We start from the raw sequence: 27,996 nt of genomic DNA, 5'->3' as shown, positions 1-27,996 counted from the left end.
TTCTGTGCAGACAGACTTTTATTTGCGTTTGTTTCTCCGTTAAAAAACAGAAGAATAGAAAAAGCCCAGAAAAGCAGAAGGAGATCTGAAAGCGCTCACCCAGCTGGCGAAATCAGAGGATCAGCAGTGCTGTTCGCAGGGAACAGTTCAGTCATAAAAACAATAGAGATTTTATAGTGATTCTGTATCTATTTACACTATGTGTCGAAATGTTTGTGGACCTTCAAATAAATCATTCAGCTCTTTTAACTTTAACTTTACTTTACTTGCCAATAGATTAGGACTCTCTGGAGCAGATCATCATCATGACCCTATCGGCTCCATGCTGCCTAATGCCAGGCGTGGGCTAGAGGGGTATAAAGCCCCCCAGCATTGAGGAGCTGTGGAGCAGTGGACGAGCTGTGTTCTCTGGAATGATTGTGGTGGAGCTTCATCCAGTACTTTTGGGATGAGTTGGGGATGATGAGGTGGGGTGGTGATCATCATCATCCAACATCCTGACCTCACTATCGCTTGTTGCTGAATGCAATCGAATCTCCACGGCAATGCTAAAGTCCAGAATCTAGTAGAAAGTCGTCTTCTCTGGACAGTAGAGTCAGTTACTCCAACAGAAGCAGGGTCAGCTCTATTTAATACCCTTCATTTTAGAAGAAACAGTGAATGAGCAGGTGTCCCAATACTTTTGTCCATATAGTGTACTTTCATGGCTCCAGCACAAAGCTAAAGGAGGAGACGTCCAACATCAAACATGACTCAGGTTTCGATTAGATTAAATTACACTGCCTTTAAATGTGTGTGTGTGTGTGTGTGTGTGTGTGTGTGTATTGTCACTCGGCTATAAACAATCCCAGTGCAGCTGAAGGTCTGGGCTGTCTAGAAAGTCTGTAGAAAACACACTGGAGTGTGTGTGTCCATTCAGGACCGCCGTCCCTGGCCCGTCCCCAGCTGACCCGCTGATGCCCAGGTCCAGCCACTCCATGCTGTCCAAAGCAGACTCAGCCAATTCCAGCCCGGTACGACTGGAAGACAGTCCGAACTCATACGTGTCCATTGGAGACGAAGGGCGGTCCAGAATGCTGGGTGTGCTCAGTAATTGGCTGTGGAGCTCATCAATCAGAGTCACGTGACTTCCAGGCTCCACCCCAAGCAGGGGTTTTCCAGTGGTGCTCTCGAGGAAGTCCTCCAGGCGACTATTGACCGTGCTGCTGCTGCGCCGCTCCTCTTGGGGTGGAGTCTTCTCAGGCGGAGGTCTGGGGGGTGTGTCAGGGGCGGAGGGGGTGAGCGGGGACAGATGCAAAGGGGAGGAGCCTGGGGAAAGAGACGGGCTGCTGGCACAGAGGCGGGACAGAGCAGGGTCTGGGGTGGGTCTGAAATTGGGGGAGATATCTGCGGAGACAGAACCAGCGGGTCAGCACTGAGTGGAGAACAGAGAACATCAACAGAACCTGGGTTCCTATGCAGCTTACCTCCACTCTGAACCAGGAGATCAAAGAGGTCGTCGATCTTCTGAGTGCGCCCACTCTTCTACACACACACACACACACACACACACACACACACCATTAATAATGCAAAAACCATAAAGTATTAATACAGAAACACATAAGTACACTATATGGACAAAAGTATTGGGACACCTGCTCTTTCAGAGCTTCTTCTCAAATCTAAGGTATTAAAAGAGTTTCTTCTGCGTTTGTTGGAGTAACTGAAGGCTTTCTACTAGATTAGTAGGAGCATGGCTGTAGGAGTGTTAGTGAGAGAGTGAGAGAGTGAGTGAGAGAGAGAGAGAGAGAGTGAGGGAGAGGTCTTACCTTCCGTCGTGAGGTTGGAGTTGAGATTGGTTTAGGTGAGGGAGGAGTGAACAGCACATGCTGATCTACACCCAAACACATCTCCTCCTGAGAGAGCGAGCAAGCCAGAGACAGAGAGAGAGAGAGAGAGAGAGAGAGAGAGAGAGAGAGAGAGAGAGAGAGAGAGAGAGAGAGAGAGAGAGATCATCAAACTGGTTATCAAGCTGATCAATATGGCTGACTAGTTCAGTCAAACTGGTCAACCTTGGTCACGCTGGACATGATGTTCAACCACTTTGGTCTTGCTGGCCAACCAGTGTGGTTGTGGGGGTCCTCAGTTCAACTATCTTGGACATGCTGGTCAGGCTAGTCAACAGTCTTGGATCATGGTGGTCAACTCAAGCTGGTCAGGCTGTTTGGCCTGATTGACCTATTTGGCCATGATATTCAACCAGCTTGATCATGCTGGTCAACCAGCTTGGTAATGATGGTCAACCTGCTTGTTAACAATGGTCAACCCAATCATGATATTCAACCAGCTTGATCATGCTGGTCAACCAGCTTGGTAATGATGGTCAACCTGCTTGTTAACAATGGTCAACCCAATCATGATATTCAACTAGCTTGGTCATGCTGGTCAACCAGCTTGGTAATGATGGTCAACCTGCTTGTTAACAATGGTCAACCCAATCATGATATTCAACTAGCTTGGTCATGGTGGTCAACTAGCTTGGTCATGCATATTGGTCAAGTTGGCCAGCTTATGTTTGAAGCTAATTAAATGTAAACAAACTTAGACCCATAGCACCATCGCCCTGCCCACTGACAGGCATGCCTCAGCTATTCCAGCAATGCTATCACTATGGCAACGCATGCCACCATTAGACACGTTAGTACACCTGGTTTAACACATCTGCAAGAGAACACAGCACACACCAACACATCACCTCCAATTCTTCATCCTTACCATCTGAGTTGAGGAAGAGCGGGCCGGACCGTTAGTGGGCGGTACTGCGCTAAAAAACGGCTGCACATTGGACGGTGTACAGAATGACGTTGAGCGCGCTTTGATGTGATTGGTCGAGCCGTGCTTCTCAGGTTTCAGCGCCTGTGGAAGTAAAAGCATCAATCACAATTAGCAAAGCTAATAAGCATGCCATGCTAATAGCGCTATGCTAATAAGTCAACAGTCTGAGTGTGCTCACCCCATTAGCTACTGCCATGCTAATAAGCCAACTCTCAGTGATCTCTCGATTTGGCACTGCCCACAAACGATGAGGCGTATTATCGTTTTAATTAGCGCAATCATAAGCCCCATTACAGCCCTCGATTTCCTATCAATGACGTTTAATTTACATCATTAATTTGTGCGGCTGTGACTCAGGACAACTTTCCCCCTCATTAACCAAGATTCTCCCCAGATATGTTTAGCTGCCGTCTGCGGAGCCGAGCTGACCGTCAAACTGACAATATTTTTTCTTATCAGTCACGCAAAATTACCTCTATTAGCACTAATGATGAAATGCTAATCTTAATAAATGGCAGCCTTGCTGAATATAAATCACACAAACCAGCAAATCTATTTGTAAAAGAAATATATGGACAAATAAACATTTATACATTTCACACACTAAAATTTATTTCCGAATATTGTTTTCAAATATATAGATTTTTTTAAATTTAATTATTAAATAAAAATATGTGGCATGTCATAAAGTGAAATATTAGCAAATATATATTCAACATAAAAAAGTTTCATGCAGTAAAGATAGTCTTGGATGGTCTTAAATATATTTAAGAAAAATAAATTAATTTCATATATGCCAAATATGTTTTTAATAATACTTTTTAAAATGTATTATAAAATATATTTAACAGATATATTATTGGCCATTTTCTTACATTGCAAAAATATATTTAATAAATACATTATTTTTAAATGCATAGAAATAGGCATATTAATAGAAATCATGCATATTAAAATGCATATTTCTATTAGAATTACCTCACTCTGGATACTGTAACCGGGAGCAATCTAACCCCTGACTATCCCTGAGATGCACAGAATAGAAAGCAGTACTGACTGATGAGGGAATTCCTAGTTATAGAATATTCACATGATCATGTTAATTAGCTAGGTTGCTAATGCTAGCATAATTAGCATGTGCTAACTGGTTTTGGTATCAACATTACTGTCTATCTGAACTACAGAGCAGGAATCAATTTTGGGATACACTACATGGACAAAAGTATTGGGACGCCTGCTGATTCACTGTTACTTCTGAAATGAAGAGTATTTAAACTCTATATTGCTTTTGTTGAGTAATTAAAGGCTGCAGATTTGCCACCTTTAAAGGATTTGCAGGCCCAGTTGAAAGGACCTGTCACAGACGATGGCCCGGCCCTCACCTTTTTGAGTGGTTGTTTACAGATGGTCTGCTGTTGTGGCTCAACTTCACTGCTAGATGCTGATTGGCTGGGTAACTTGCTGGGCGTTGACTTCAGTCTCTGGAAATCACACAGATAGGGATGTCACCGGACCAATCAAAACACTAAACATATATTTTTTTTTAACTGAGTTCGACCTCTGCCTGCTACCTGCTGAGGGACCCGATTGGCCACTTTGTTGTGAAGGCCCACGCTGGCTCGGTTATTTGTGCTGTGATTGGTCGACGCTGGCAGGAAGTGGTTTCTGTTGGCGTCCGTCAGCAGTGTTGGGTCAGAGTGAGATTTCAGACAGTGCTGTGGAGGGTGTGAGGAGGGAGGGGTGCCCAAGTGCTGGCTGATGGACACTTGAGAAACCTGTGAAGAAAATGTCAGAGGAAAATGATTAGGTGGAAAACAGAATAGAACAGAATAGAAAACAGCAGAATAGAGTTAAATAAAGCAGAAGAGAAGAGATTAGAACAGACCAGCCCAGAGTAGAATAGAGCAGACAATAAATGAGAGACATACAGTAGAATAGAGCAAAATAGAATGGAATAAAATACAGCAGAATAGAATAGAATTCAACAGAACATAATAGAAAACAACATAACAGAATTTTATAGAATAGAAGAGCAGAATGGAATATTATAGAATAGAATAAAGCAAAAAAGAATAGAGTAGAAAACTATAATAGAATAGAGCAGAATAGAATATTAAAGAATAGAATACAACAGAATATAATATTATGAAATAGAATATAGAAGAATATAATATTATAGAACAGAGCAGAATAGAAGAGAATATAATATAACATAATAGAATATTGTAGAATTGAATATTATAGAACAGAATAGAGCAGAAGTGTAAACATGTGTAAAAGTAAAGTATTAGAGAATAGAGTGTATGGGCTGACCTGTTGAGCGTTTGTTTGTTGTTGTTGTTGTTGTTGTTGTTTGGGCTGTTTGTGTGTTTTTTTGCGTCTGTTCTGGGTTTGCTTGTTCAGGTTCAGCTGGTTCTGCTGAAGGATGAACTCCTCCAAGCTGTTCTGGAGCTGCTGCTCCACCTGCATCTCCTCCACGCCTTCCATGGAAAGGTCCACAGGCTCCTCCTTCACTGTGATTGGTGGGAGGGATATGCAGGCCACCGTCTGCTGGTCGTGCAGCTGTACGCGCAGTCGCTCCACCAGCCGCTGTTTCTGCTGCAGCATGCGGGTCAGCTCTGCGATGCGCTGGTCCTTCTCCTGCAGCATCTGGTCCTTATCCACAGGAGGCGCTGTGCTCAGGGGGAGGAGGGAGCTGCGAGCTGCTGGGGGCAGGGGTGGAGCGGTTTCATCTATAATGTGGACGATGGGTGGGGTGGGTGGGGAGTGCTGGAGGGAGAGCTGGGTTAGAGGAGAACTCACCTGGAGGGGGAGAGAGAGAAAGAGAGAGGGAGATGAGTATTCTGCTGTTCTCTGTTCTATTCTGTTATGTTATATTCTATTCTGTTCTGTTCTGTTATATTCTATTCTATTCTGTTCTGTTATATTCTATTCTGTTCTGTTCTGTTATATTCTATTCTATTCTGTTCTGTTATATTCTATTCTATTCTGTTCTGTTCTGTTATATTCTATTCTATTCTATTCTGTTCTGTTATATTCTATTCTGTTCTATTTTATTCTGTTCTATTCTATTCTATTCTGTTGCACTTCTGTGAGCGTGGCTGTATAAAAGTGAACGTACCGTTTCCCCAAAGCTATCTCCGTTACAGGTGTGACCATCCGGACTCATCCCAGCCAATGAATGCTCAGAGTGGGAGGGAGATAGAGGAGGGGAGGGGCTACAACTCCCAAACTGCATCATCTGAGAATGAACAGCTGGTGGAGCTCTACCCCCGCCCACAGTGGCAACCAATGGAAGAGCTGCCACCACCATCCCGTTGTGTCCTGGTTGGTGGAGGACGGCGGTGGGAGCTTGGGATTGGACAGTCTGCTGCTGATGCAGTAGGGGTGGAGTTGGTTGGGGTGTGTTGGTGGTAGAGGCTGCAGGCACACTAGTGCCCCCTGCAGTGCTGGAGGGTGCATTGCTGTCGTTTTGCTCGTGAAAGGTTCTCAGGCGCTCTATTAGGTCATTTTTGGTCCCAGAGACGGGGAGGGCCCGGATTTTGAGTTGATGCTTCAGCTCTGCCACCTGCAGGACACAGTTAGAAATACAGGCCCTTTCATAAAGTGTCTGGTCATTAATGATCATGTTAAAAATTATATTCAGGTTTAATATAGACGAACAAGAAAATCAAATAGAATATAGTAGAGTATATCAGAGTAAAAGTTTTAATAAAATAAAAATAAAATACAGTACATTAGAATTCAGTAAAATACAATACAGAAGAGTAATAGAATAGAATAAGACCTTTAGCTCCTCCAGGTTGGGGGGCAGGGGTGGTATAGGAAAGTTTATGATGGCGTGATGACTATTTAGATTGGTGGATAGAGGCTGAGAGGGCGGGGCTTTCTTTGTTGATGAAGAGCCATTGGATGATGAAGCCTGCTGATCTCCTGGAGGCCTGAATGAATACAAATGCTTTTAAAATGCCATGTTCAATCAAATTCAGCACAAGCAGTGATGCAGGTGTAGCTCTGTTCATTAGGGAGGAAGTTAGTGTGGTGGTGTTCTTCTGTAGAGTACCTGGGTGGGGCCGGGAGGATGGTGGGGTAGTTTAAATGCTGTTGCTGGCTGATGATCTGCAGCTGTAGGTAAAGCTGCTGTTGGTTGAGAAGTCTGGAGTAGGCGGAGTCTAAAGGGGGCAGAGGGGGCAGAGTCTCTCGCTCCACTTTCTGATCTGGAGGGATGTACTGATGATACTTGAGCTTCTTTACCTTCGGCTTACTGTCTCTCTGCTTCCTGCTGCGGTCAGCGGCAACTTTACTGCCCTGAAAGAGAGAATTTACAAAACACACTGTTACACCACTGACCCCTAACACACTCCACACCGTTACACCACTGACCCCTAACATACTCCACACACTGTTACACCACTGACCCCTAACACACTCCACACACTGTTACAGCACTGACCCCTAACACACTCCACACACTGTTACACCACTGAGCCCTAACACACTCCACACTGTTACATCACTGACCCCTAACACACTCCACACACTGTTACATCACTGACCCCTAACACACTCCACACTGTTACACCACTGACTCCTAACACACACTCCACACACTGTTACACCACTGACCCCTAACACACTCCACACACTGTTACACCACTGACCCCTAACACACTCCACACACTGTTACACCACTGACCCCTAACACACTCCACACTGTTACACCACTGACTCCTAACACACACTCCACACACTGTTACACCACTGACCCCTAACACACACTCCACACTGTTACACCACTGACCCCTAACTAACACACTCCACACACTGTTACACCACTGACCCCTAACACACTCCACACTGTTACATCACTGACCCCTAACACACTCCACACACTGTTACACCACTGACCCCTAACACACTCCACACACTGTTACACCACTGACCCCTAACACACTCCACACCGTTACATCACTGACCCCTAACACACTCCACACACTGTTACACCACTGACCACAAACACACTCCACACACTGTTACACCACTGACCCCTAACACACTCCACACACTGTTACACCACTGACCCCTAACACACACTCCACACTGTTACACCACTGACCCCTAACTAACACACTCCACACACTGTTACACCACTGACCCCTAACACACTCCACACTGTTACATCACTGACCCCTAACACACTCCACACACTGTTACACCACTGACCCCTAACACACTCCACACACTGTTACACCACTGACCCCTAACATACTCCACACCGTTACATCACTGACCCCTAACACACTCCACACACTGTTACACCACTGACCACAAACACACTCCACACACTGTTACACCACTGACCCCTAACACACTCCACACACTGTTACACCACTGACCCCTAACACACACTCCACACACTGTTACACCACTGACCCCTAACACACTCCACACACTGTTACACCACTGACCCCTAACACACTCCACACACTGTTACACCACTGACTCCTAACACACTCCACACACTGTTACACCACTGACCCCTAACACACTCCACACTGTTACACCACTGACTCCTAACACACACTCCACACACTGTTACACCACTGACCCCTAACACACACTCCACACTGTTACACCACTGACCCCTAACTAACACACTCCACACACTGTTACACCACTGACCCCTAACACACTCCACACTGTTACATCACTGACCCCTAACACACTCCACACACTGTTACACCACTGACCCCTAACACACTCCACACACTGTTACACCACTGACCCCTAACACACTCCACACCGTTACATCACTGACCCCTAACACACTCCACACACTGTTACACCACTGACCACAAACACACTCCACACACTGTTACACCACTGACCCCTAACACACTCCACACACTGTTACACCACTGACCCCTAACACACTCCACACACTGTTACACCACTGACCCCTAACACACTTCACACACTGTTACACCACTGACACCTAACACACTTCACACACTGTGACATCACTGACTCCTAACACACTCCTAATACAGTCGTGCAAAACCAAACTGAGCTGAGAAGAGAAGAGACAGGGAGACAGAGAGAGAGAGGAAGTGAGTCCTCTTAATCACACTGAGCTCGCTGTTATAGAGGTGTTAATTTTATCCTCACTCTAATCGTGTGAATTTTCACCTCTAAAATAAACTCCACACTTTTCTCACAGCTTTGATTTTCTTCCTGCAGAAACTAAAAGTCGCCTCTGTGTCTTTAAAGAGCTACAGCAGGACTCAGCTCCGACACCTCGAAGCCTGCTGCTAATGAAGCTGAAGAAGCTCAGAGAAAACCTTCAAATCCGCTCACCTTTAACTGTCCACCCGCGGGCTGTTGGGCTGCTGGCGTCCCATTGGTCGATTTCTGCTGAGAGTCCGGGCTGGCGGTCGCTGGTAATGGAGGAGGCGGGGGAGGAGGTGGAGCCTAGAGGGAAATGTGAGAATGGGTCAGAATTTAGCAGTTAATATGTGTGTAGGAGAACATGCTGGTGAGTGTTTGTGTACCTGCACAGGTGAGGGGTCACTGGCAGGTTTGTCAGGTGAGGCAGATGGAGGGGTGGAGCTGAGAGAAGAGTCCTGATTGGCAGGATCCTGATTGACAGGCTGATCAGGAGATGAAGCATCACTACTGTCCTCACCACACGAAGAGTTCTCTGCATCTGAGAGAGAGAGAGAGAGAGAGAGAGAGAGAGAGAGCGAGAGAATGAGCAAGAAAGAGCGAGCGAGAGAGAGAGAGAGAGTTGAGTCTGAAGCACATGCGAGTCCAAGTATCAGGGGTGTGAGTCTGAGTTGAATCTTGAGTCTTTAGGATGGAATTAAGACTTGAGTCTTAAGTCTTTAGGGTGCAAGTCAAGAAAAGTCGAGTTTCAAGTCTAAAGTGTGAATGTGTGTGTGTGTGTGTGTGTGTGTTTGTTGCTGTACCTATGAGGGCCTGTTTGATGTTGCTGGGTACTGGGATGATGTTTTTCTGGATGAGCTCCATGGGTCCGGGTCTCTGAGACAGTTTATCGTTCAGATCATCAGCCAGACGAGCTCTCTTCAGCATCAGCTGCTTCACCTGCAGAGATGCCTCGGCACACGTCTCTACACAACACACACACACACACACACACACACACACACACACACCACATTTAGGGTAAGAGTGAGGTTTAGGGTGATGGACAAGACTTTTTTTCTCAAGTAAGCGTGAGTTTGGATCGGTAAGCGCTTACACAATATGGGCAAAAGTATTGGGACACCTGCTTATTCATTCTCTTCTCTCATATCAAGGGCACAAAAGAGTTGATCCTGCTTCTGTTGGAGTAACTGTCTCTACTGTCCAGAGAAGAAGACTTTCTACTAGATTCTGGAGGAACATTGCTGTGAGGATCTGACTGCATTCAGTGACAAATGCATTAGTGAGGTCAAGATGCTGGATGGTGATCACCACCTCATATCATCCTCAACTTCCCAACTCATCCCAAAAGTACTGGATGGAGCTCCTCCACCATCATTCCAGAGAACACAGTTCTTCCACTGCTCCACAGCTCCTCAATGCTGGGGGGGCTTTATACCCCTCTAGCCCACACTTGGCATTTTTAGGCAGCATGGAGCCAATAGGGTCATGATGTTGATCTGCTCCAGAGAGTCCTATTCTATTGGCAGTACTTCTTCTCTACAGATACTAGACAAGCTGTGGGATTAATAATGGAAAGAGGTTAATTAACTGTAAAATAATTTTAATGGCAAGGTTTAACACACACACACACACTCACACACACACATATGGTCTCATGGTCAGCAGGAAACAGTGTTTTAGGCACACACTAGGCACATTCCATCTTATCTACAGCGCAGTGGAGCTGCAGCTTCAGCAGGTCGGGGTTTATTGTATATTATCATGATTTCAGCAGCTGTGGCTTTACCATGTGTTCTCCTACACCTAAAGGAGAAGCTGCTGAGCTACAGAATCTACACTCAGGGCTTTATACAGAGCTTAGAGAGAGAGAGTCTTAAAGTCCTCATTCTTTTAAAGTGAAATTGGCATGTTGACACTCTCTCTCTCACACACACACACACACACACACACATGCATGAGCACCATCAGCAGCTTTCTGAGCTTTATCTGCAGACTGGCTAATCCAGGTGTCAGGTGTGTGGACAGGTAGTGGAGCTTCCGCCTCACACACTCTGCTGGACCAGAAAACTGGGACGTGACTCAGGACTGGACGTTATTTAGCGCTGAAACTGTTGTGTTTAATGAAGAGGAACGCCCAAAGAGGATCCGATCTTACCTAGTCCTAGAAAGCTCTCGATAGAGCTCATAGCTCTCCTGTGTGAGTCTTAACCTGTAATAATCTACATTAGTGTAAAGAAAAGCATCAGCGGAACCCTCCAAGAGGTTCTGCAGTGTTACACCATCTGTTAAACCATCAGTAGATCTCTCTGTGTGGTTCTACAATCTGTTAGCCTGTGTTACATTATGAGTAGAACCCTCTAAGAGGTTCTAAAATCTTGTCGTCTTCGGTTTCATCGCCAATAGACCTACAATCTGCTAGCCTCTGCTACAGTGTTACAGTGCAGTGTTAGTTAGAGCCCATAGGGGGCGCTGTGATAGACTCACCCTCCAGAATGTGCATCCTGACCAACTCTGAGCGAGCGGGACGATTACGGATCTTACGCTTCAGATAGTCCTCAGCCTGAGAGAGAGAGAGAGAGAGAGAGAGAGAGAGAGAGAGAGAGAGAGAGAGAGAGGGGTACAGGGTTTAGACGAGGTTCACAAGACATGGCGGACTGTTGAGGTGCATTATGGGTGATTGTCACTGACCTTGGCTCTCTCTGAACTGCGTCTCTGTTCATGGAAGGCAGCTGGACTCTTCAGCGCTGAGAGAGAGAGAGAGAGAGAGAGAGAGAGAGAGAGAGAGAGAGAGAGAGAGAGAGCTTCAGTTTCTTACATTACATTTCTTATATCAGCCATAACATTAATACCACCTGCCTAACATTGTGTAGGTCCCCCTCCTGCCACCAAGAACGAGGTATGCTGCTGTGGTCCTGTAAGGTGTGAGGTGTCCTTCCTTGGAGGACTTTTGGCAGGTGCTGACCACTGCATACTGGGAACACCCCACAAGACAGACCTGCTTGATGTTCTGGAGATGTTCTGACCCAGTCATTGTCTAGAACATCACAGCCAGGTTCTTGTGGAAGTGTCTCAGATTCTTACGCTTGTCCATTTTCATCAAAGAGAACAGGAGTTTGGGAACAGTGTAGTTCAGTCCCTGCAGTCCATATCTAGAACCTTAGCTGCGGGTTTAAAACCCGTACTCATATCAGAAGGTTCTGTACATCAGCCGGGTGGGAGAGTGTGTCCTCACACAGCGTCACCCCAACCCCAGTGACGAAACACAGTGCAGGAAGTGAAAGACGGAAGAAAAGTGAAAGCGGAGGTCAAGGACACTCTCTGAGAGAACACACACACACACACACACACACACAAAGACTGGTGTACAGTAGCCGGGGGGTGGGGGGTTACCAGTGTTGTGGTGTAAAACCATAAAACCATTATTGTAGGACACTGGATGAAATTTGGCCTCTATGCAGTGAACACACACACACACACACACACACACACACACACACACACACACACACACACACACACACACACACACACACACACACACGTCCGGGGAACAGAGAGGGTTATGGGCCTTGCTCAAGAGCTCAACAGTTGCAGCTTGTCAAACCCACAACCCTGCCATCAATGGCCCAGTTCTAAAGGTAATACATTCTAGAACCACAAAGAGGGTTCTACGGATGACTGTAGAACCACAAAGTGTCCTACTGATGATGTAATAAAGGTTAACGGGTTCTAGAACCACACAGATGGTTCTATTTCCAGTCTGAGCTCAGCAGTTTTATTAGGGACTAAGTCCAGTTACGGTTCTGCTGAAGTGCTGATGGAAAATAATACGGAAGCATTTAATTAAAACAAGAACGGTGTAAAAGTGGTCCAGCTTCAATGCGACCATCAAACACACACACACACACACACACACACACACACACACACACACACACACACACACACACACACACGACTGAACACACAGACAGAAGGAGTGAGGTTCTCTCTGCATGATTGGACTAACACTGAGCCAGCCACAGGGCCTTTTCTCTCTTTCCAGGAATACAGTGGACAGATGCCACCAAACACACTGTAGGGGACATCAGTGTAGAACTGCATGCACACACACACACACACACACACACACACACACACTTCATTGTAAAAGATTCAAATGTAAATAAAATAATACAGTGTAATGAAAGTTAAATGTAGATCAGACTAATACTGTTTAATAAAAGTTAAATGTAGATCAGACTAATACTGTTTAATAAAGTTAAATGTAGATCAGACTAATACTGTTTAATAAAGTTAAATGTAGATCAGACTAATACTGTTTAATAAAAGTTAAATGTAGATCAGACTAATACTGTTTAATAAAAGCTAAATGTAGATCAGACTAATACTGTTTAATAAAGTTAAATGTAGATCAGACTAATACTGTTTAATAAAAGTTAAATGTAGATCAGACTAATACTGTTTAATAAAAGTTAAAATAAAAGTTAAAATAAAAGTTAAATGTAGATCAGACTAATACTGTTTAATAAAAGTTAAATGTAGATCAGACTAATACTGTTTAATAAAAGTTAAATGTAGATCAGACTAATACTGTTTAATAAAAGTTAAAATAAAAGTTAAAATAAAAGTTAAATGTAGATCAGACTAATACTGTTTAATAAAAGTTAAATGTAGATCAGACTAATACTGTTTAATAAAAGTTAAAATAAAAGTTAAAATAAAATTTAAATGTAGATCAGACTAATACTGTTTAATAAAAGTTAAATGTAGATCAGATTTAATACTGTTTACATACTGGTAAATGTAGATCAGACTAATACTGTTTAATAAAGTTAAATGTAGATCAGACTAATACTGTTTAATAAAAGTTAAATGTAGATCAGACTAATACTGTTTAATAAAAGTTAAAATAAAAGTTAAAATAAAAGTTAAATGTAGATCAGACTAATACTGTTTAATAAAAGTTAAATGTAGATCAGACTAATACTGTTTAATAAAAGTTAAAATAAAAGTTAAAATAAAATTTAAATGTAGATCAGACTAATACTGTTTAATAAAAGTTAAATGTAGATCAGATTTAATACTGTTTACATACTGGTAAATGTAGATCAGACTAATACTGTTTAATAAAGTTAAATGTAGATCAGACTAATACTGTTTAATAAAAGTTAAATGTAGATCAGACTAATACTGTTTAATAAAAGTTAAATGTAGATCAGACTAATATTGTTTAATAAAGTTAAATGTAGATCAGATTTAATAGTTGAATAATGTTTATGGATTAAGCTCAGGGTCGCAGTGAGAACGAAAGTGTTGAGCTTGTTGCAGTTATCAGACGTGCTGCTGGCGTGTTCTCTGTTCTCTGTTTAACACAGATCATAGAATCGCATCATTAGATCAGATCTCATCATATTAACCCACTTTCACAAGGCTGTAGCTATAGCGTCAGATACTGGCCTAGTCACCAGTCACCCTCTAATAATCGCATACAGCTACTTTAAGCTGCACTCATTGCTGACACAAACGTGCAAATGCACACACACAGCTTGTCTAGTCCCTGTAGAAAAGTACTGCCAATAGAATAGGACTCTCTGGAGCAGATATTAAACATGACCCTATCGGCACCATGCTGCCTAATGCCAGGTGTGGGCTAGAGGGGTATAAAGCCCCCCCAGCACTGAGCTGTGGAGCAGTGGAAGAGCTGGGTTCTCTGAAACACACTTTGGCACGGGGCTGTAGATGAATAAATACTCTAATAAATGGGTTGCAGGGTTTTATTGAACACAGGAAAAGGTGCAGCGAGGTTAGAAACATGGCTGCAACCACATGCAGAAAATCTGCAGTAAAAATATCAATATTCAGCGAGTGGCTGTGCTTATTATAGCGTGTATGAGTGTTTGTGTGTATGCACCCGTCTCCAGTTCACCCTAAACCCAAGCTTGACCGGTCATGCAGTTCTACAGAGGTCCTGAACAACAGCCCTTACATGAAGCTCTACAGAAGAACACGCGGCACTGTGAGAAGGTCTTGCAGTCGGAAGGACCTGTATATGAACGCTCTCACTGCTGGGATACACAGCGCTACTGCTCAGTTATTAACTCATACAAACACACACTATATTAATGAACTCATATCTAACAGCTAAAGCCAGTCTGGAGACCCCTCTGATGTGGTCTGGGCCGAACGTGTAGGGTCTGCTCTTTCTCCACAGTTCCTCCACCTTCTGCAGTGAAACCACAGTCAGAGAGAACTCATAGTTCCACTGTCGCTGGCGATAAGACTTCTAGCATCTTAATAAAGCTCCGCAGTCTGTGCTGGGCTTCCCCGTTTGTTCCTCTGTGTTTATCGTAGTGCTATCTTTAACATGATGGGTTGGTGGGGGCATTTTAGAAAGTCTGCATTAAAAAAGTCTGGAATCAAACAAACCTCTTACTGAAATTAATGGAACTACTCAGTTAAAACAGCATCAATTCAGACCAATTATTAATACAAGTGAATAATTAAATGTTAAAATCTATAATTTTCTAGCCTAAATAAAATTCCTGGCTGTATTTAAATGTGAACACCCCCCCCTCCCCAAAAAGGGAGGGCTTTTATTGTGTATACTTTATAACACTACTGTATAAACCCTTTTCCACTAACTGAATTTTACACTGAACTGGTTTCTAGAAAACTACAGTTTAATTAAAGTTAAATGTAGATCAGATTAATACAGCATAATAAAAGTTAAATGTAGATTAGATTTATGCAGTGTAATAAAAGTTAAATGTAGATTAGATCTATGCAGTTTAATTAAAGTTAAATGTAGATCAGATTAATACAGTGTAATAGAAGTTAAATGTAGATCAGATTAATACAGTTTAATAAAAGTTAAATATAGATCAGACTAATGCAGTTTAATAAAAGTTCAATGTAGATCAGATTAATGCAGTTTAATAAAAGTTAAATGTAGATCAGATCTATGCAGTTTAATAAAAGTTCAATGTAGATCAGATTAATACAGTGTAATAAAAGTTCAATGTAGATCAGATCTATGCAGTTTAATAAAAGTTCAATGTAGATCAGATTAATGCAGTTTAATAAAAGTTAAATATAGATCAGATTAATGCAGTTTAATAAAAGTTCAATGTAGATCAGATTAATGCAGTTTAATAAAAGTTAAATGTAGATTAGATCTATGCAGTTTAATAAAAGTTCAATGTAGATCAGATTAATACAGTGTAATAAAAGTTCAATGTAGATCAGATCTATGCAGTTTAATAAAAGTTCAATGTAGATCAGATTAATACAGTTTAATAAAAGTTCAATGTAGATCAGATTAATACAGTTTAATAAAAGTACAATGTAGATCAGATTAATGCAGTTTAATAAAAGTTAAATGTAGATTAGATCTATGCAGTTTAATAAAAGTTCAATGTAGATCAGATTAATACAGTGTAATAAAAGTTAAATGTAGATCAGATTAATACAGTGTAATAAAAGTTAAATGTAGATCATATTAATGCAGTTTAATAGAAGTTAAATGTAGATCAGATTAATACAGTGTAATAGAAGTTAAATGTAGATCAGATTAATACAGTGTAATAAAAGTTAAATGTAGATCAGATTAATGCAGTTTCTAATTTTTAACTGGTTTCTAGAGAACTGCATTTATAATTAAATGTAATTGGTGTTGGAAGTTAAGCGCCTGACTAAGCAGAGGAGAGGATCTGAGATCAGAAAGGCAGGCCCAGGGTCAGTTCTGCTTTTTAGTTCACGGTCTCTGAGTTTAGAACACAGCAGAACCTGATCTCTACCTCTAAACACTCTTCACATGACCATAAGGCCAGGGTTCAGGTACGCACTGCTCAGAGAGTGCTGATCTAGCATCAGTTTATTCAGCATTAAAATGCTATATAATAAAACATGACAACATTAAAAAGTGACCAAAATTATTTATACATATAAATATACATAAATATTTATTTATATTTCTATACGCTTGGTGGCTGAGCTGCTCTCTGTGAGCTGTTCCTCCTAAACTCTTCCACTGTTCAATAATAACACCACTCACAGCTGATGGAGGAAGATCTAGGAGGGAGGAAATTTCACCAGCTGACTTGTTGTTGTTGGTGCAGCGGTGTCTCCTATTACATACAGAACCACGCTGGAGTTCAGTGAGCTCTTCAGAACCTCCCGTTCTTTCACTGATGTGTGGAGGAAAGACAGACTGCAGGACTAGAGGCTGGAGTTTATACACCTGTGGCTGAATAGGACTGAATCACACACCTGGATTTAATGATTAAAAGAAGTGTCTCAATACTTTTGTCCAAATAGTGTAAAATCCTTATATTTCCAAAACAGCAGCTTCACAGGAGAAGGAAATCCTTCTTAACTTTCAGTGGAAGTCAAAGTAATGAAATGATTAATTCCAAGTATTTTTAGAGCATTTCTATTGGTCCCATCAAATCGACCTACCGACCAATATAATAGAAACACTCCAACATGTAATGTCATTTTTTGCTTCTGCTGTAAAATTATGATTTTGGAGATACAAGGTTTTCTTCAACAGTGATGATGGCTCCCAGTGAAACAGCTTAAGAGAACGGCAATAGTGTGTAAACCTGCACCAAGGCTCAGAGCACTGTAATGAAGTCTACAATAGAGGTTAGATTGGATTTGTGTAACTCTGCTTGAGTCACTGTGTAATTCCAGAAGTGTCATTTCATAGCTCTGATATTTAGTAGAAAAATGTTCAAAAAAAAGGAACTATAGACTGGGATCATACAGACGGACTCAGATCAGCACCCCGATCCACCAGAAGCAAGAATCTGAGTAGCACAGACTTTACACCGTCTAATACCGTACACACACACACACACACACACACACACACCGTACAAGCTGCTTCAAAGCCGAGGCCAAAAATCAGCTATTTCTGCTGCCTGGAAACTCCAGCTCCACATTCTGATCCACGATACTACCACCACCAAGACATACAGGTCCAGCTCTGCTCTGAGTGCGGACTGTAATCAGACTGTAATCAGACTGTAATCAGACTATTATCAGACTATTATCAGACTATTATCAGTTAAATCAGATACGAACGCAAGAACGCAATAAAACGATCACAGACCTCTACCTTGGCCAGGATGGGGTCTAAAATCTACAGAAGGCCCGACCGAAGACCCTCCAGTAGTGTCTGCACCGTGTTCAACATGGCCGCCGCATGGTGAAGATAGCTAATAGGAAACGACGCACTTCAAACGTGTCGTCTTGCTAAAGCTGACAAGCGCTAGCCACCTCCGTCAGAGCGGAGTGTGAGGGTGTTCTCCAGCGGGCCCCCTGCCCCATCACCGCTAACACAAGACGATCTCAAATTAGCCTCGTCCTAAACGGCGGCACAGTGAGCCGACAGTCCTGCGTTTGACTCGCTCAGCCATGAAAACTCCTTTATGAGATCAGGTCCAGGCGTGCAGGCATGAGGGCACTAGTTCTGTTAGCATACGCTGCTCTGAACAGAGTCCGACTTTCATTCCTAATAGAGATGTAATTAACATCAATGCACTGAATTTGAATTCATTTAAATATGCAAATGACTTTCACATTAGAGAAATATTTGTTGATTTAAATTCTGATTATTTAGCAACACAGTTTTATAACTCTTCTCAGTAACTGATTTGGTATAGACTATATGGAAAACAAAAGTATTGGGACGCCTACACATTCCACCTACAGGAGCTTTTCTGACATCCCATCTAAACCCATAGGCATTATTAATAAGGAGCTGGTCCCCCTTTGCTCTAAGCTCTACCAGCAGCAGCAGGTCTGGAGCTCTGCTGCAGTTACTGAGTCAGTTGGAGGCTTTTCTGCACTCTGCTCTGAGCTCAGCACTCGGCCCTGACCCCGCTCTGTAACTTTACGTGGTCTGACAGACACTCGGTGGCTGAGCTGCTCTCTGTGAGCTGTTCCTCCTAAACTCTTCTACTGTTCAATAATAACACCACTCACAGCTGATGGAGGAAGATCTAGGAGGGAGGAGATTTCACCAGCTGACTTGTTGTTGTTGGTGCAGCGGTGTCTCCTATTACATACAGAACCACGCTGGAGTTCAGTGAGCTCTTCAGAACCTCCCGTTCTTTCACTGATGTGTGGAGGAAAGACAGACTGCAGGACTAGAGGCTGGAATTTATACACCTGTGGCAATGGAACTGAATCAGACACCTGGATTCAATGATGAATAAGAGCTGCCAATACTTTTGTCCATAGAGTGTATTTTATTAATGAGGGATGATTTAGCAGACTCTGGCGTGGTGATGCACTATTCTACTGTGCAGCAACATCTCCACAAACATGACATTTATGTATGTGAGTCATCAGATGAAAACCTTTCCTGTGTTCCCGTATTCAAAACAAATGAATTCAGTTCAGCCACAGCCAGAATGAAACCCCTGCTTTACTGATGTCAGTTCCTTCAGCTAACACTCAAATACTGGTCCCTGAGGCCTGCAGCTCAACCTGGACTCACCCGTCAACGTCTAACTCGTCCCCTGCGATGCAGAAACACCATCTTCTGGGTTTTTCGTCTAGAGCCAAACATGAGGGAATCATCCTCTGAAACCCAGTGACCTACTTTACCCCTATGTTCACATTTTTTTAAGGTCAGCAGAACAAGAACCGCAGCAGTTTAGCTTAAGCAGTTTAGCTTCAGTGTTATTTAGCTAAGCAGTTTTGATTTGAATGGGCAGGTATTTACTCTGAAGCAGCGGAAAAGCAACCCACAAGCAAAGGAAGTGAGTTTCACTCAATCTTACGATCTACAAACCAAACCGGTGCCAGAGAGGCAGGATGAGCTCCTCAACCTAAATCTGCTGTTTTAACCACTTGTGCACATGCATTTACCTCAGTTTAGATAGTGATGTAGATTATACAACTAGATTGTGAAAAACATATACAGAGACATGCTAAATTTCAATATCATACATTTGAGAAGTGGCAATCAAAAAGATCCTCAGAAGACACAGTTATTAAAGATCTAGAGGCCTTAGAATACACCCCTGAGGCTTTAATTATTGAAAATTGCAAATGAACACAGACAAACCAAAGACTGAGACAGTGCTAAAAAATATAGAGGCCTTAGAATACACCCCTGAGACTTTAATTTGTACACTATTATAATCAAACATAGACTAAAACAGTGCTAAAATGGGCTAAAAATGTAGAGGCCTTAAAATACACCCCATGGGCACTAATTTTCACACTATCAAAAACTAAAACTGAAAAAACTGCAAAATGAAGACTAAAACAATGCTAGAAAAAAATGCAGAGGGCCTCGAATACACCCATGGGGCACTTTTCACACTATCATTAATGAATAATTGCAAAACAAAGACTAAAACCATGCTAAACCATCTACAAGCCTTAGAATACACTTCTGTGGCACTCATTTGTACACTATTATAAGCAAAACCAGCAAACTGAAGGCTGAAACAGTGCTTAAAAAATCTAGAGGCCTTAGAATACACCTCTGTGGCACTCATTTGTACACTAGTATAAGGAAAAATTGCTAAACAAAGACTAAAACAACGCTAGAGAAAGTGCAGAGGGCCTAGAATACACCCCTGAAGCACTAATTACCTCTGCAATGAACATAGGGTAGACTATAGTAGACCAGTTTGTGGCACAAACTGCAACATACAGCACTGATTGTGTAGACACTGTGGACAGTTATGGTTTGTGGTGTGCTGTGGTACATACGTGGCATGATCCCCTGGCAGACCGGTTCCTCTCGGTTGCGCCTCTGCTGCAGTTTCAGCTGGAGCACTGCAAGAGAGGACGAACAGAACAACTCGCTGTAGTTAAACTCAGCAACAGCAACACCACACTTGAAGGTGGGGACATTTCTGCAGCATGGTGATGCAGAACTGTGCAGGTTCTAGACTCAAACTTGCTATCTGAAGTGCACTGAGACGAGAAGGAAACACCAGCAGCTATGTAAAGTCACCTATGCTCAGCTACACAAACCTGCCGTGAGATTGAGATTTCTAGACGAATTACGCTGTATTTTGCTGTTATTAGGAGATCTTTACCTTAAGAAACACTCCATTCAAACACTGCAGCGAGTCAGCAGCTCTGACCTGCTCTCATGCCTCTTCCTACACATTCGTGAGGGCGAGAGAGAATATATCACAGAGAGAAAGAGAGAGAGAGAGAGAGAGTGCAACAGACTTCCTCTTCCTGTTTCGTCTCTTTTTAAGAACAGAACTGAGCGGGTGAGATGTTTCAACAGCTCGTCGGCCTGCTGGCACGAAGCGAAGTTCCACACTGGCTCTGCCCCGACTCGAGGTTCAGCTCTCAAGCCAAGAGACTTCAGGATACCCTTAAAATTCTCCACTCCAACCCCAGAGTCTAACTTGAACCAATTAAGTGTCCATTAGGCCTATTATGGATTATATGATCTAATTATACAAAAACACAACACTCCCATAATTCTTCAAACATCCATCACCATAATTCATGCTGACCTCCAGAAAAACAACAAAAAAAACATGGCCAGGGGTAGCAGTGAGAGCTGGCAGCCAGAATCGGACTCTGACAGGATGACAGATTGTGTCCGAGACCGTGTTTGATTCTAAAGAAAGCAGCGTCTAGAACATTGCTGTTACGCAGTTCTAGGTAATAGGTCGTCATTTCAGGGCCTTCATCCCCAAGCCTCTAAGAGTAGGTACGTATGTACCAAATATCAGGAGTAGTCTTTGCAATTTTGGTACAGCAGCTTTTACAGATGCTTATGTATTTAGTGACATGACTAGAAATGAAAGCATTATTGGGATTATAGTGACATGCAAAAGTTTGGGCACAGACTGGTCAGAAATTTCTGTTAGTGTGAATAGTCAGGTGAGTCAAAAATGAGCTGATTTTAGAAAGGTCAAACATGAGATATTTTTGGGTAGTTGAAGAGATTTGAGCTCTCACTTAACTTTGACCGAGGTCTCAGACCTTAATTAACTCGTTAGGGCTAAGGCTTGTTCACCATTGTTAAGAAAGGTGACCAGGTGAAGCAAATTTCCAAGCTTTGTAAAACCTCCAACTACTCCAACAATCAGCAGCCATGGACAGCTTCACACAACCTGACCTTCAGAGAGGTCAGATGGTTGAACCTTTCACACTACACAATCGGTTGTCCTGTAATGGGGAGTCCTTTAGTGGGTGTGGTTTGCACACTACACAACTGATCAGCGACAGTAGAGTCGCAAATTACAAGACCTTTGACCAGGAGGAACCCACGAGGAGTCTGCCTACTCTCCAAAAACACCCTTTGTCACGAAAACGCAGGTGAGAGCTGATGCCTTGAGTGAGGCTCAAATGTTTTCTTTCAATGTTCGTACGAGACGAGCGATACACGTTTGCAGTGAAAACACACCAGAGACGAACCCTTCCTGAAGCCGTCCCTGATGATTTCGCATAACTCCACCCTCGGGTTCTCCTCACCCTTTGTCTTGCTCTCATTGACTGTAGCTTGTTGCTACACTAACCTTCAGCCCCAACACTTTTCACACTACCAGATTCTGAGACGCTGACAGGTCCAGATGTTAAACCTGCTGGATATTTGTTGGGGGCTTGTGAGGCATTGGCGATCATTCTGTGAGCTCTTGAATTGTATCTTTCAGCAGTTCACGCATAGTGACCGAGCCAGCGACAGAGCCAGCGACAGAGCCAGAGGCCGAGCCAGCGACCGAACCAGCGACCGAGCCAGAGGCCGAGCCAGTGATCCAGCCAGCGCTGAGTTTGCCTACAACCTGAGGCTTTTGTCAGCAATCTCCAAAAACAGCCAGCGACTCAAAAATCTGAGCTCAAAAATGTTGCCGTAATTAAGAAAGTGGAGCGGAGGTGCACTGTTCTACTGTGCAGCGACTCCTGCATGAACATGACCTCCACAGACAAGCAGAGATACAAGCAGTGATACTTGTCAGGAGGGTTACTAAGGGCTGACCATGTCGGATGCTCGACCCTTTACCTCTCTTCGTTTGTGTTGTTTGTTTGTTTTTTTTGCAGCTGTAAAAGATCTTGCTTGAAATATTAATCAGCTCATCTTTTACCCACCTAATTATTCACAGTGACAAATATCTTGACCAGGGGTGCCGAACTTCTTTGCATGCCACTGTATGTACACACACACACTGTAACAGGGAAGTGAGCTGCTTCCTCTAAAAAGCAAATAACCCGATAAGAGGCTTTGGTCTGAGGAGTGTGTGTGAGTGTGTGTGTGTGTGTGTGTGTCAGTTGTGTGTCCTGTGGTTCACAAGTGTGGCGTTCAGTAGCTGAGTGTCGGACTATTTTGACACTTCTGGTATGATAGTGCAACTTCAGTTTCTGCTTAGCATATGGCGTGTGTTTCTGCACAGCACTGCTGGGCCAGACTGAAAGTGATCAATGCATTAACAGGGTCCAGATACCAGACAGAGAGCAGTGTAGAAACACTGGTAACCAGCCTGTATAAACCCCTTAAACAGCCTGTCTAACTTCCCCGGTTTGTACAGAAGTCCCTGTAGTTACTGAGTAATGCACCTTTAGTGTGTGATGAGCCTTTCTTAGGGGTTAATGTATAACATGTAGCTAAAACATCACATCTATTCCCCACAGCACGTATCTGCGTATTACTTTCACAACCTTCGGGCGGTCACAACTGTGAGTAAATACACTTACACATGACTGCCCATTCAGCCTGCACTGCTACACATATCAGATCAGGGAAGAACCTTTTGAGGTTCTTATTGTGCTTTAAGGTTTTTAGAAGAAACACTTCCAAGGTTCTTCAAAGCACCTTAAAATGTTTCATCTTATACTTTTGACAGTATACAGCAGTTTAGCCCCTCCCATTTAGCCTACAGCAGTTTAGCCCCTCCCATTCAGCCTACAGCAGTTTAGCCCCTCCCATTCAGCCTACAGCAGTTTAACCCCACCCATTCAGCCTACAGCAGATTAGTCCCATCAATTCAGCCTACAGTGGTTTAGCCCCACCCATTCAGCCTACAGCAGTGCAGCCCCACCCATTCAGCCTACAGCAGTTTAACCCCACCCATTCAGCCTACAGCAGATTAGTCCCATCAATTCAGCCTACAGCGGTTTAGCCCTTCCCATTCAGCCTATAGCAGTTTAGCCCCACCCATTCAGCCTACAGCAGTTTAACCCCACCCATTCAGCCTACAGCAGTTTAACCCCACCCATTCAGCCTACAGCAGATTAGTCCCATCAATTCAGCCTACAGCAGTTTAGCCCCTCCCATTCAGCCTATAGCAGTTAAGCCCATAGGGCTGGATCTATTCGACAGCAGGTGAACAGTCAGTTCTTGAAGGTGATGAAGCACGAAAAATTTTCAAGTGTAAGAATCTGAGACACTTTGACAAGAACCAAACTGTGAGGTTCTAGATAAACGACTGGGCCACAACATCTCCAGAACATCAGGCAGGTCTTGGTGTGGTTGAAGACCTATTTAGAGAGAAATAATAAAATGCAAGCCCAAATTCTAGCAGCCGTGTGTGTGTGAAACAGTCGGGGGGGGGGGGGGGGGGGGTGACTCCTCACAGTCATGGCTGAAGACCAGCACTGTAAACACTGTAAGCTCTTCTAAAGCAGGAGGAAGTACGGAGCTGTTTCTGGACTTGGCTTGTGCTGCTGAAGACTGAACTTGTGTGTATATTTAATCACAGACAGCTCACAGCACCTGCTCTGGTGCTAAATGTGTGTGTATGGTGGGGGGGGGGGGATGAAGTCACCCCAGCACCTGTTGGGTTACTGGACCAGGGTCCGCCGTTGGGTCACAGCAGCAGCTGCTGTGTTGCTAAATTGTGAGCGGGTATTAATGCACTGGCGCGCCTGATGGGGGAGCTAAACTGTGGCCTGGGGCAGGATGTGTGCTCGCTTGTTATTAAGTATACAAAGTTTCTGGCTGTGAAGAGGATTTGATTGCACCCAGCCTCATGAGACCATCAGTGAGGTCAGGTTCTGATGCTGGATGTATTGTTCTGCCACTCCAACTCATCCCACAAGTATCGGGTGGAACCCCACATCCCCAAGCTTTATACCCCTCTAACCCACGCTCAGCATTGGGCACATTACCTGATTAGAGATGCTGTCTGAATACTTTTGGACATCAGAAACAAACTGTTGCTGACAGCTTCAGCTTGGTGTGTGTATGTAGGTGTGTGAAGACTGTCTTTCAGTATCAGTCATGCAAAATGACTGTAGCTTTTAACAACTTTGACTAACGCCACACACACACACACACACACACACACAACCACCCACCGACCCACCCACACACACACACACACCACCAAACCCAGCACGTCTGATGTGTTAAATGTCAGTGCACTAATTTCACTCCTCAGACAGAAGCAGTCTGGCTGGACTCGAGCATCAGAGACTCTGAGGCCTCAAGATCATTCACACGCCAATTATCTCTCCACTGTCTGCCAGTGTCGCTCGCCCAGGTGAGAGAGACACACACAGCACCAGGATGAGCAGGATGGAGGAGTGTGTACTCTCAGATTCAACAGCAGAAAAGGCTTGTTGAGGGTTAGTGAGGGAGGTCTGCAGGCACACCCACTGCTGTTCACCATCACTTTAATGATGTTCTCCAGTCCTTACAGTGTCATCTGTCAGACAATCCGGTCTGTAGCTAGTCCCTGTAGAGAAGTACTGCCAATAGAATAGGACAACATGACCCTATTTGCTCCATGATGCCTAATAATGCCAGGCGTGGGCTAGAGGGGCATAAAGCCCCCCAGCATTGAGCTGTGGAGCAGTGGAAGAACTGTGTTCTCTGGAATGATGGTGGAGCTCCATCCAGTACTTTTGGGATGAGTTGGGGATGATGAGGTGGGGTGGTGATCATCATCCAGAATCCTAACTTCATAACGCTCTTGTAATACAATCACAGCAAAGCTCCTCCAGAATCTAGTAGAAAGTCTTCTCCTCTGGACAGTAGAGACAGTTACTCCAACAGAAGCAGGATCAGCTCTTTTTATTTCCCGTGATTCCAGAAGAAGCGTTAAACGAGCAGGTGTCCCAATACTTTTGTAAAATAGACTATAATAGTGCAACCCCCCCCCCCCCCCCCCCCACACACACACACACACACATACACACACACCAGGGTCTCTGAGTTCATGTCCATTAGGCCAGGGTCTCTGGCGCAGTTAAGGGGTCAGTGGCTATCTGAGGGTCCATGCCTGGTCTAGAGCTAAAACTACATCTGATATTCACACACACACACACACACACACACACACACACACACACACACTGTGTGACTGGGGATTTTTGGCAGGTTGCACTTTGAAAGGGGTCATAATTTACATACATGCACTTATTATAGAACATAAATAAAAGTACAAATAGAGAGAGGGGGGAGGGCAAGAGAGGGGCCGAGAGAGAGGCCGAGAGAGAGGCCGAGAGAGAAAGAGAGAGAGGGAGAGAGAGAGGGAGAGAGAGAGAAAGAGAGAAAGAGAGAGAGAGAGAGAGAGAGAGAGAGAGAGAGAAAGAGAGAGAGAAAGAGAAAGAGAGAGAGAGAGAGAGAGAGAAAGAGAGAGAGAAAGAGAAAGAGAGAGAGAGAGAGAGAGAGAGAGAGAGGGAGGGAGAGAGCGAGAGAGAGAGAAAGAGAGAGAGAAAGAGAGAGAGGTATGACTTGGCCAGTACAACCAGTATGTTGAGGTCCACCAGTATGACTTAAATGGGTTGACCCAGAGCAGAGCTCAGAGACCAGCGAAGGAGGGAGAGCTAAACAGCAGAAGAACCCAGAGAACCCTGAGAGAAGAACCCTGAGAACCCTGAGAGATGGTTCTTCATCTAATCGTTCATGAAGTTCATTACCGTGTGTGTTTGTTAGTGTGTGTGTTTGTTAGTGTGTGTGTGTTTGTTAGTATGTGTGTGTTTGTTTGTTAGTGTGTGTGTGTGTGTGTTTGTTAGTATGTGTGTGTTTGTTAGTGTGTGTGTTTGTTAGTATGTGTGTGTATGTGTTTGTTGGTGTGTGTGTGTTTGTTAGTATGTGTTTGTGTGTTTGTTAGTATGTGTGTGTTTGTTAGTATGTGTGTGTTTGTTAGTGTGTGTGTTTGTTAGTGTGTGTGTTTGCGCACAGCATCTCCCCACCTTCTCTGAGGTTCTGGCAGGCTCGTCTCTCCAGCTCCAATCCGACCCCTTGTTTCTCCAGGCTGCTGCTGATGATTGGAGGAGAATCAAAAGGGGTGGAGTCAATGTGTAGGTGTGGGCTGGTGTCCAGCATGACCTCTGTTTATGAACAGAACAAATCAGACCAAACTAAACAATCAACTACTGACAAATCAGACCAAACTAAACGATCAACTACTGACAAATCAGACCAAACTAAACGATCAACTACTGACAAATCAGACCAAACTAAACAATCAATTACTGACAAATCAGACCAAACTAAACGATCAACTACTGACAAATCAGACCAAACTAAACGATCAACTACTGACAAATCAGACCAAACTAAACAATCAATTACTGACAAATCAGACCAAACTAAACGATCAATTACTGACAAATCAGACCAAACTAAACGATCAATTACTGACAAATCAGACCAAACTAAACAATTAACTACTGACAAATCAGACCAAACTAAACGATCAATTACTGACAAATCAGACCAAACTAAACAATTAACTACTGACAAACCAGACCAAACTAATGGATGGGAGTGTGCAGTCAGTACCTGCTGCTGGACAGACAGAGGGATGTAAGGGTGGAGAATCTACAGGTGAGTGATGGAGCTGAAGACACCAGCAACCCCTGAAGAGCCCAGAGACTAGCAGGAACCTCAGAGGAAGATGAGGATTAGGAGGAAGATGAAGAGAAGGAGGAGAAGGAGGAAGATGGTGGTAAGGAGATGATCACTGAATGAAGAAGAGCAGGTAGATCTGAGCTCCTGCACCAACAGCTCACACTCACACCAACTGAGCTCTGACTGTGTGTGTGTGTGTGTAAATGTGTGAGAGCAGC

At 43.7% G+C, this 27,996-nt stretch overlaps 1 protein-coding gene across 2 annotated transcripts; it reads right to left on the bottom strand.

The window, feature by feature from the left end:
• On the bottom strand, positions 1-27,983 carry mrtfaa (myocardin related transcription factor Aa). 2 transcript variants are annotated; one of them, XM_072675086.1, is made up of 18 exons: positions 27,710-27,983; positions 27,118-27,255; positions 20,725-20,790; positions 11,674-11,729; positions 11,470-11,545; positions 9,786-9,947; positions 9,369-9,523; positions 9,175-9,288; positions 6,881-7,125; positions 6,605-6,758; positions 5,939-6,385; positions 5,131-5,619; positions 4,389-4,592; positions 4,200-4,298; positions 2,758-2,898; positions 1,812-1,898; positions 1,467-1,524; positions 1-1,386 (listed from the first exon to the last, which is right to left on the bottom strand). In XM_072675086.1, exons 2-18 carry the CDS (start codon positions 27,248-27,250, stop codon positions 836-838), a joined length of 3,237 nt encoding a protein of 1,078 aa, XP_072531187.1. In that variant the 5' UTR covers positions 27,251-27,255; positions 27,710-27,983; the 3' UTR covers positions 1-835. The 2 variants fall into 2 exon arrangements, with proteins under 2 accessions (XP_072531187.1, XP_072531188.1); XM_072675087.1 differs by lacking the exons at positions 27,118-27,255; positions 27,710-27,983 and adding an exon at positions 21,057-21,137.
• Between the last annotated feature and the right edge of the window lie 13 nt (positions 27,984-27,996).

This window comes from Salminus brasiliensis, chromosome 3 (assembly GCF_030463535.1).
Source record: "Salminus brasiliensis chromosome 3, fSalBra1.hap2, whole genome shotgun sequence".
Lineage (NCBI taxonomy): Eukaryota > Metazoa > Chordata > Actinopteri > Characiformes > Bryconidae > Salminus > Salminus brasiliensis.
Note: the sequence above shows the minus strand (reverse complement) of the source record. Positions and strands in the feature narration are given on the sequence as shown.

Bases quoted from the DNA above. Each gene is read 5' to 3' on its own strand.
- mrtfaa (XM_072675086.1), bottom strand. From the start codon at position 27,250: ATGCTGGACACCAGCCCACACCTACACATTGACTCCACCCCTTTTGAT. The intron at 11,730-20,724 runs GTATGTACCACA...TCTCTCTCTCAG, and splicing joins CTGCCAGGGGATCATGCCAC to CGCTGAAGAGTCCAGCTGCC. The intron at 7,126-9,174 runs GTGAGCGGATTT...TCTCTCTTTCAG, and splicing joins CCGCGGGTGGACAGTTAAAG to GGCAGTAAAGTTGCCGCTGA.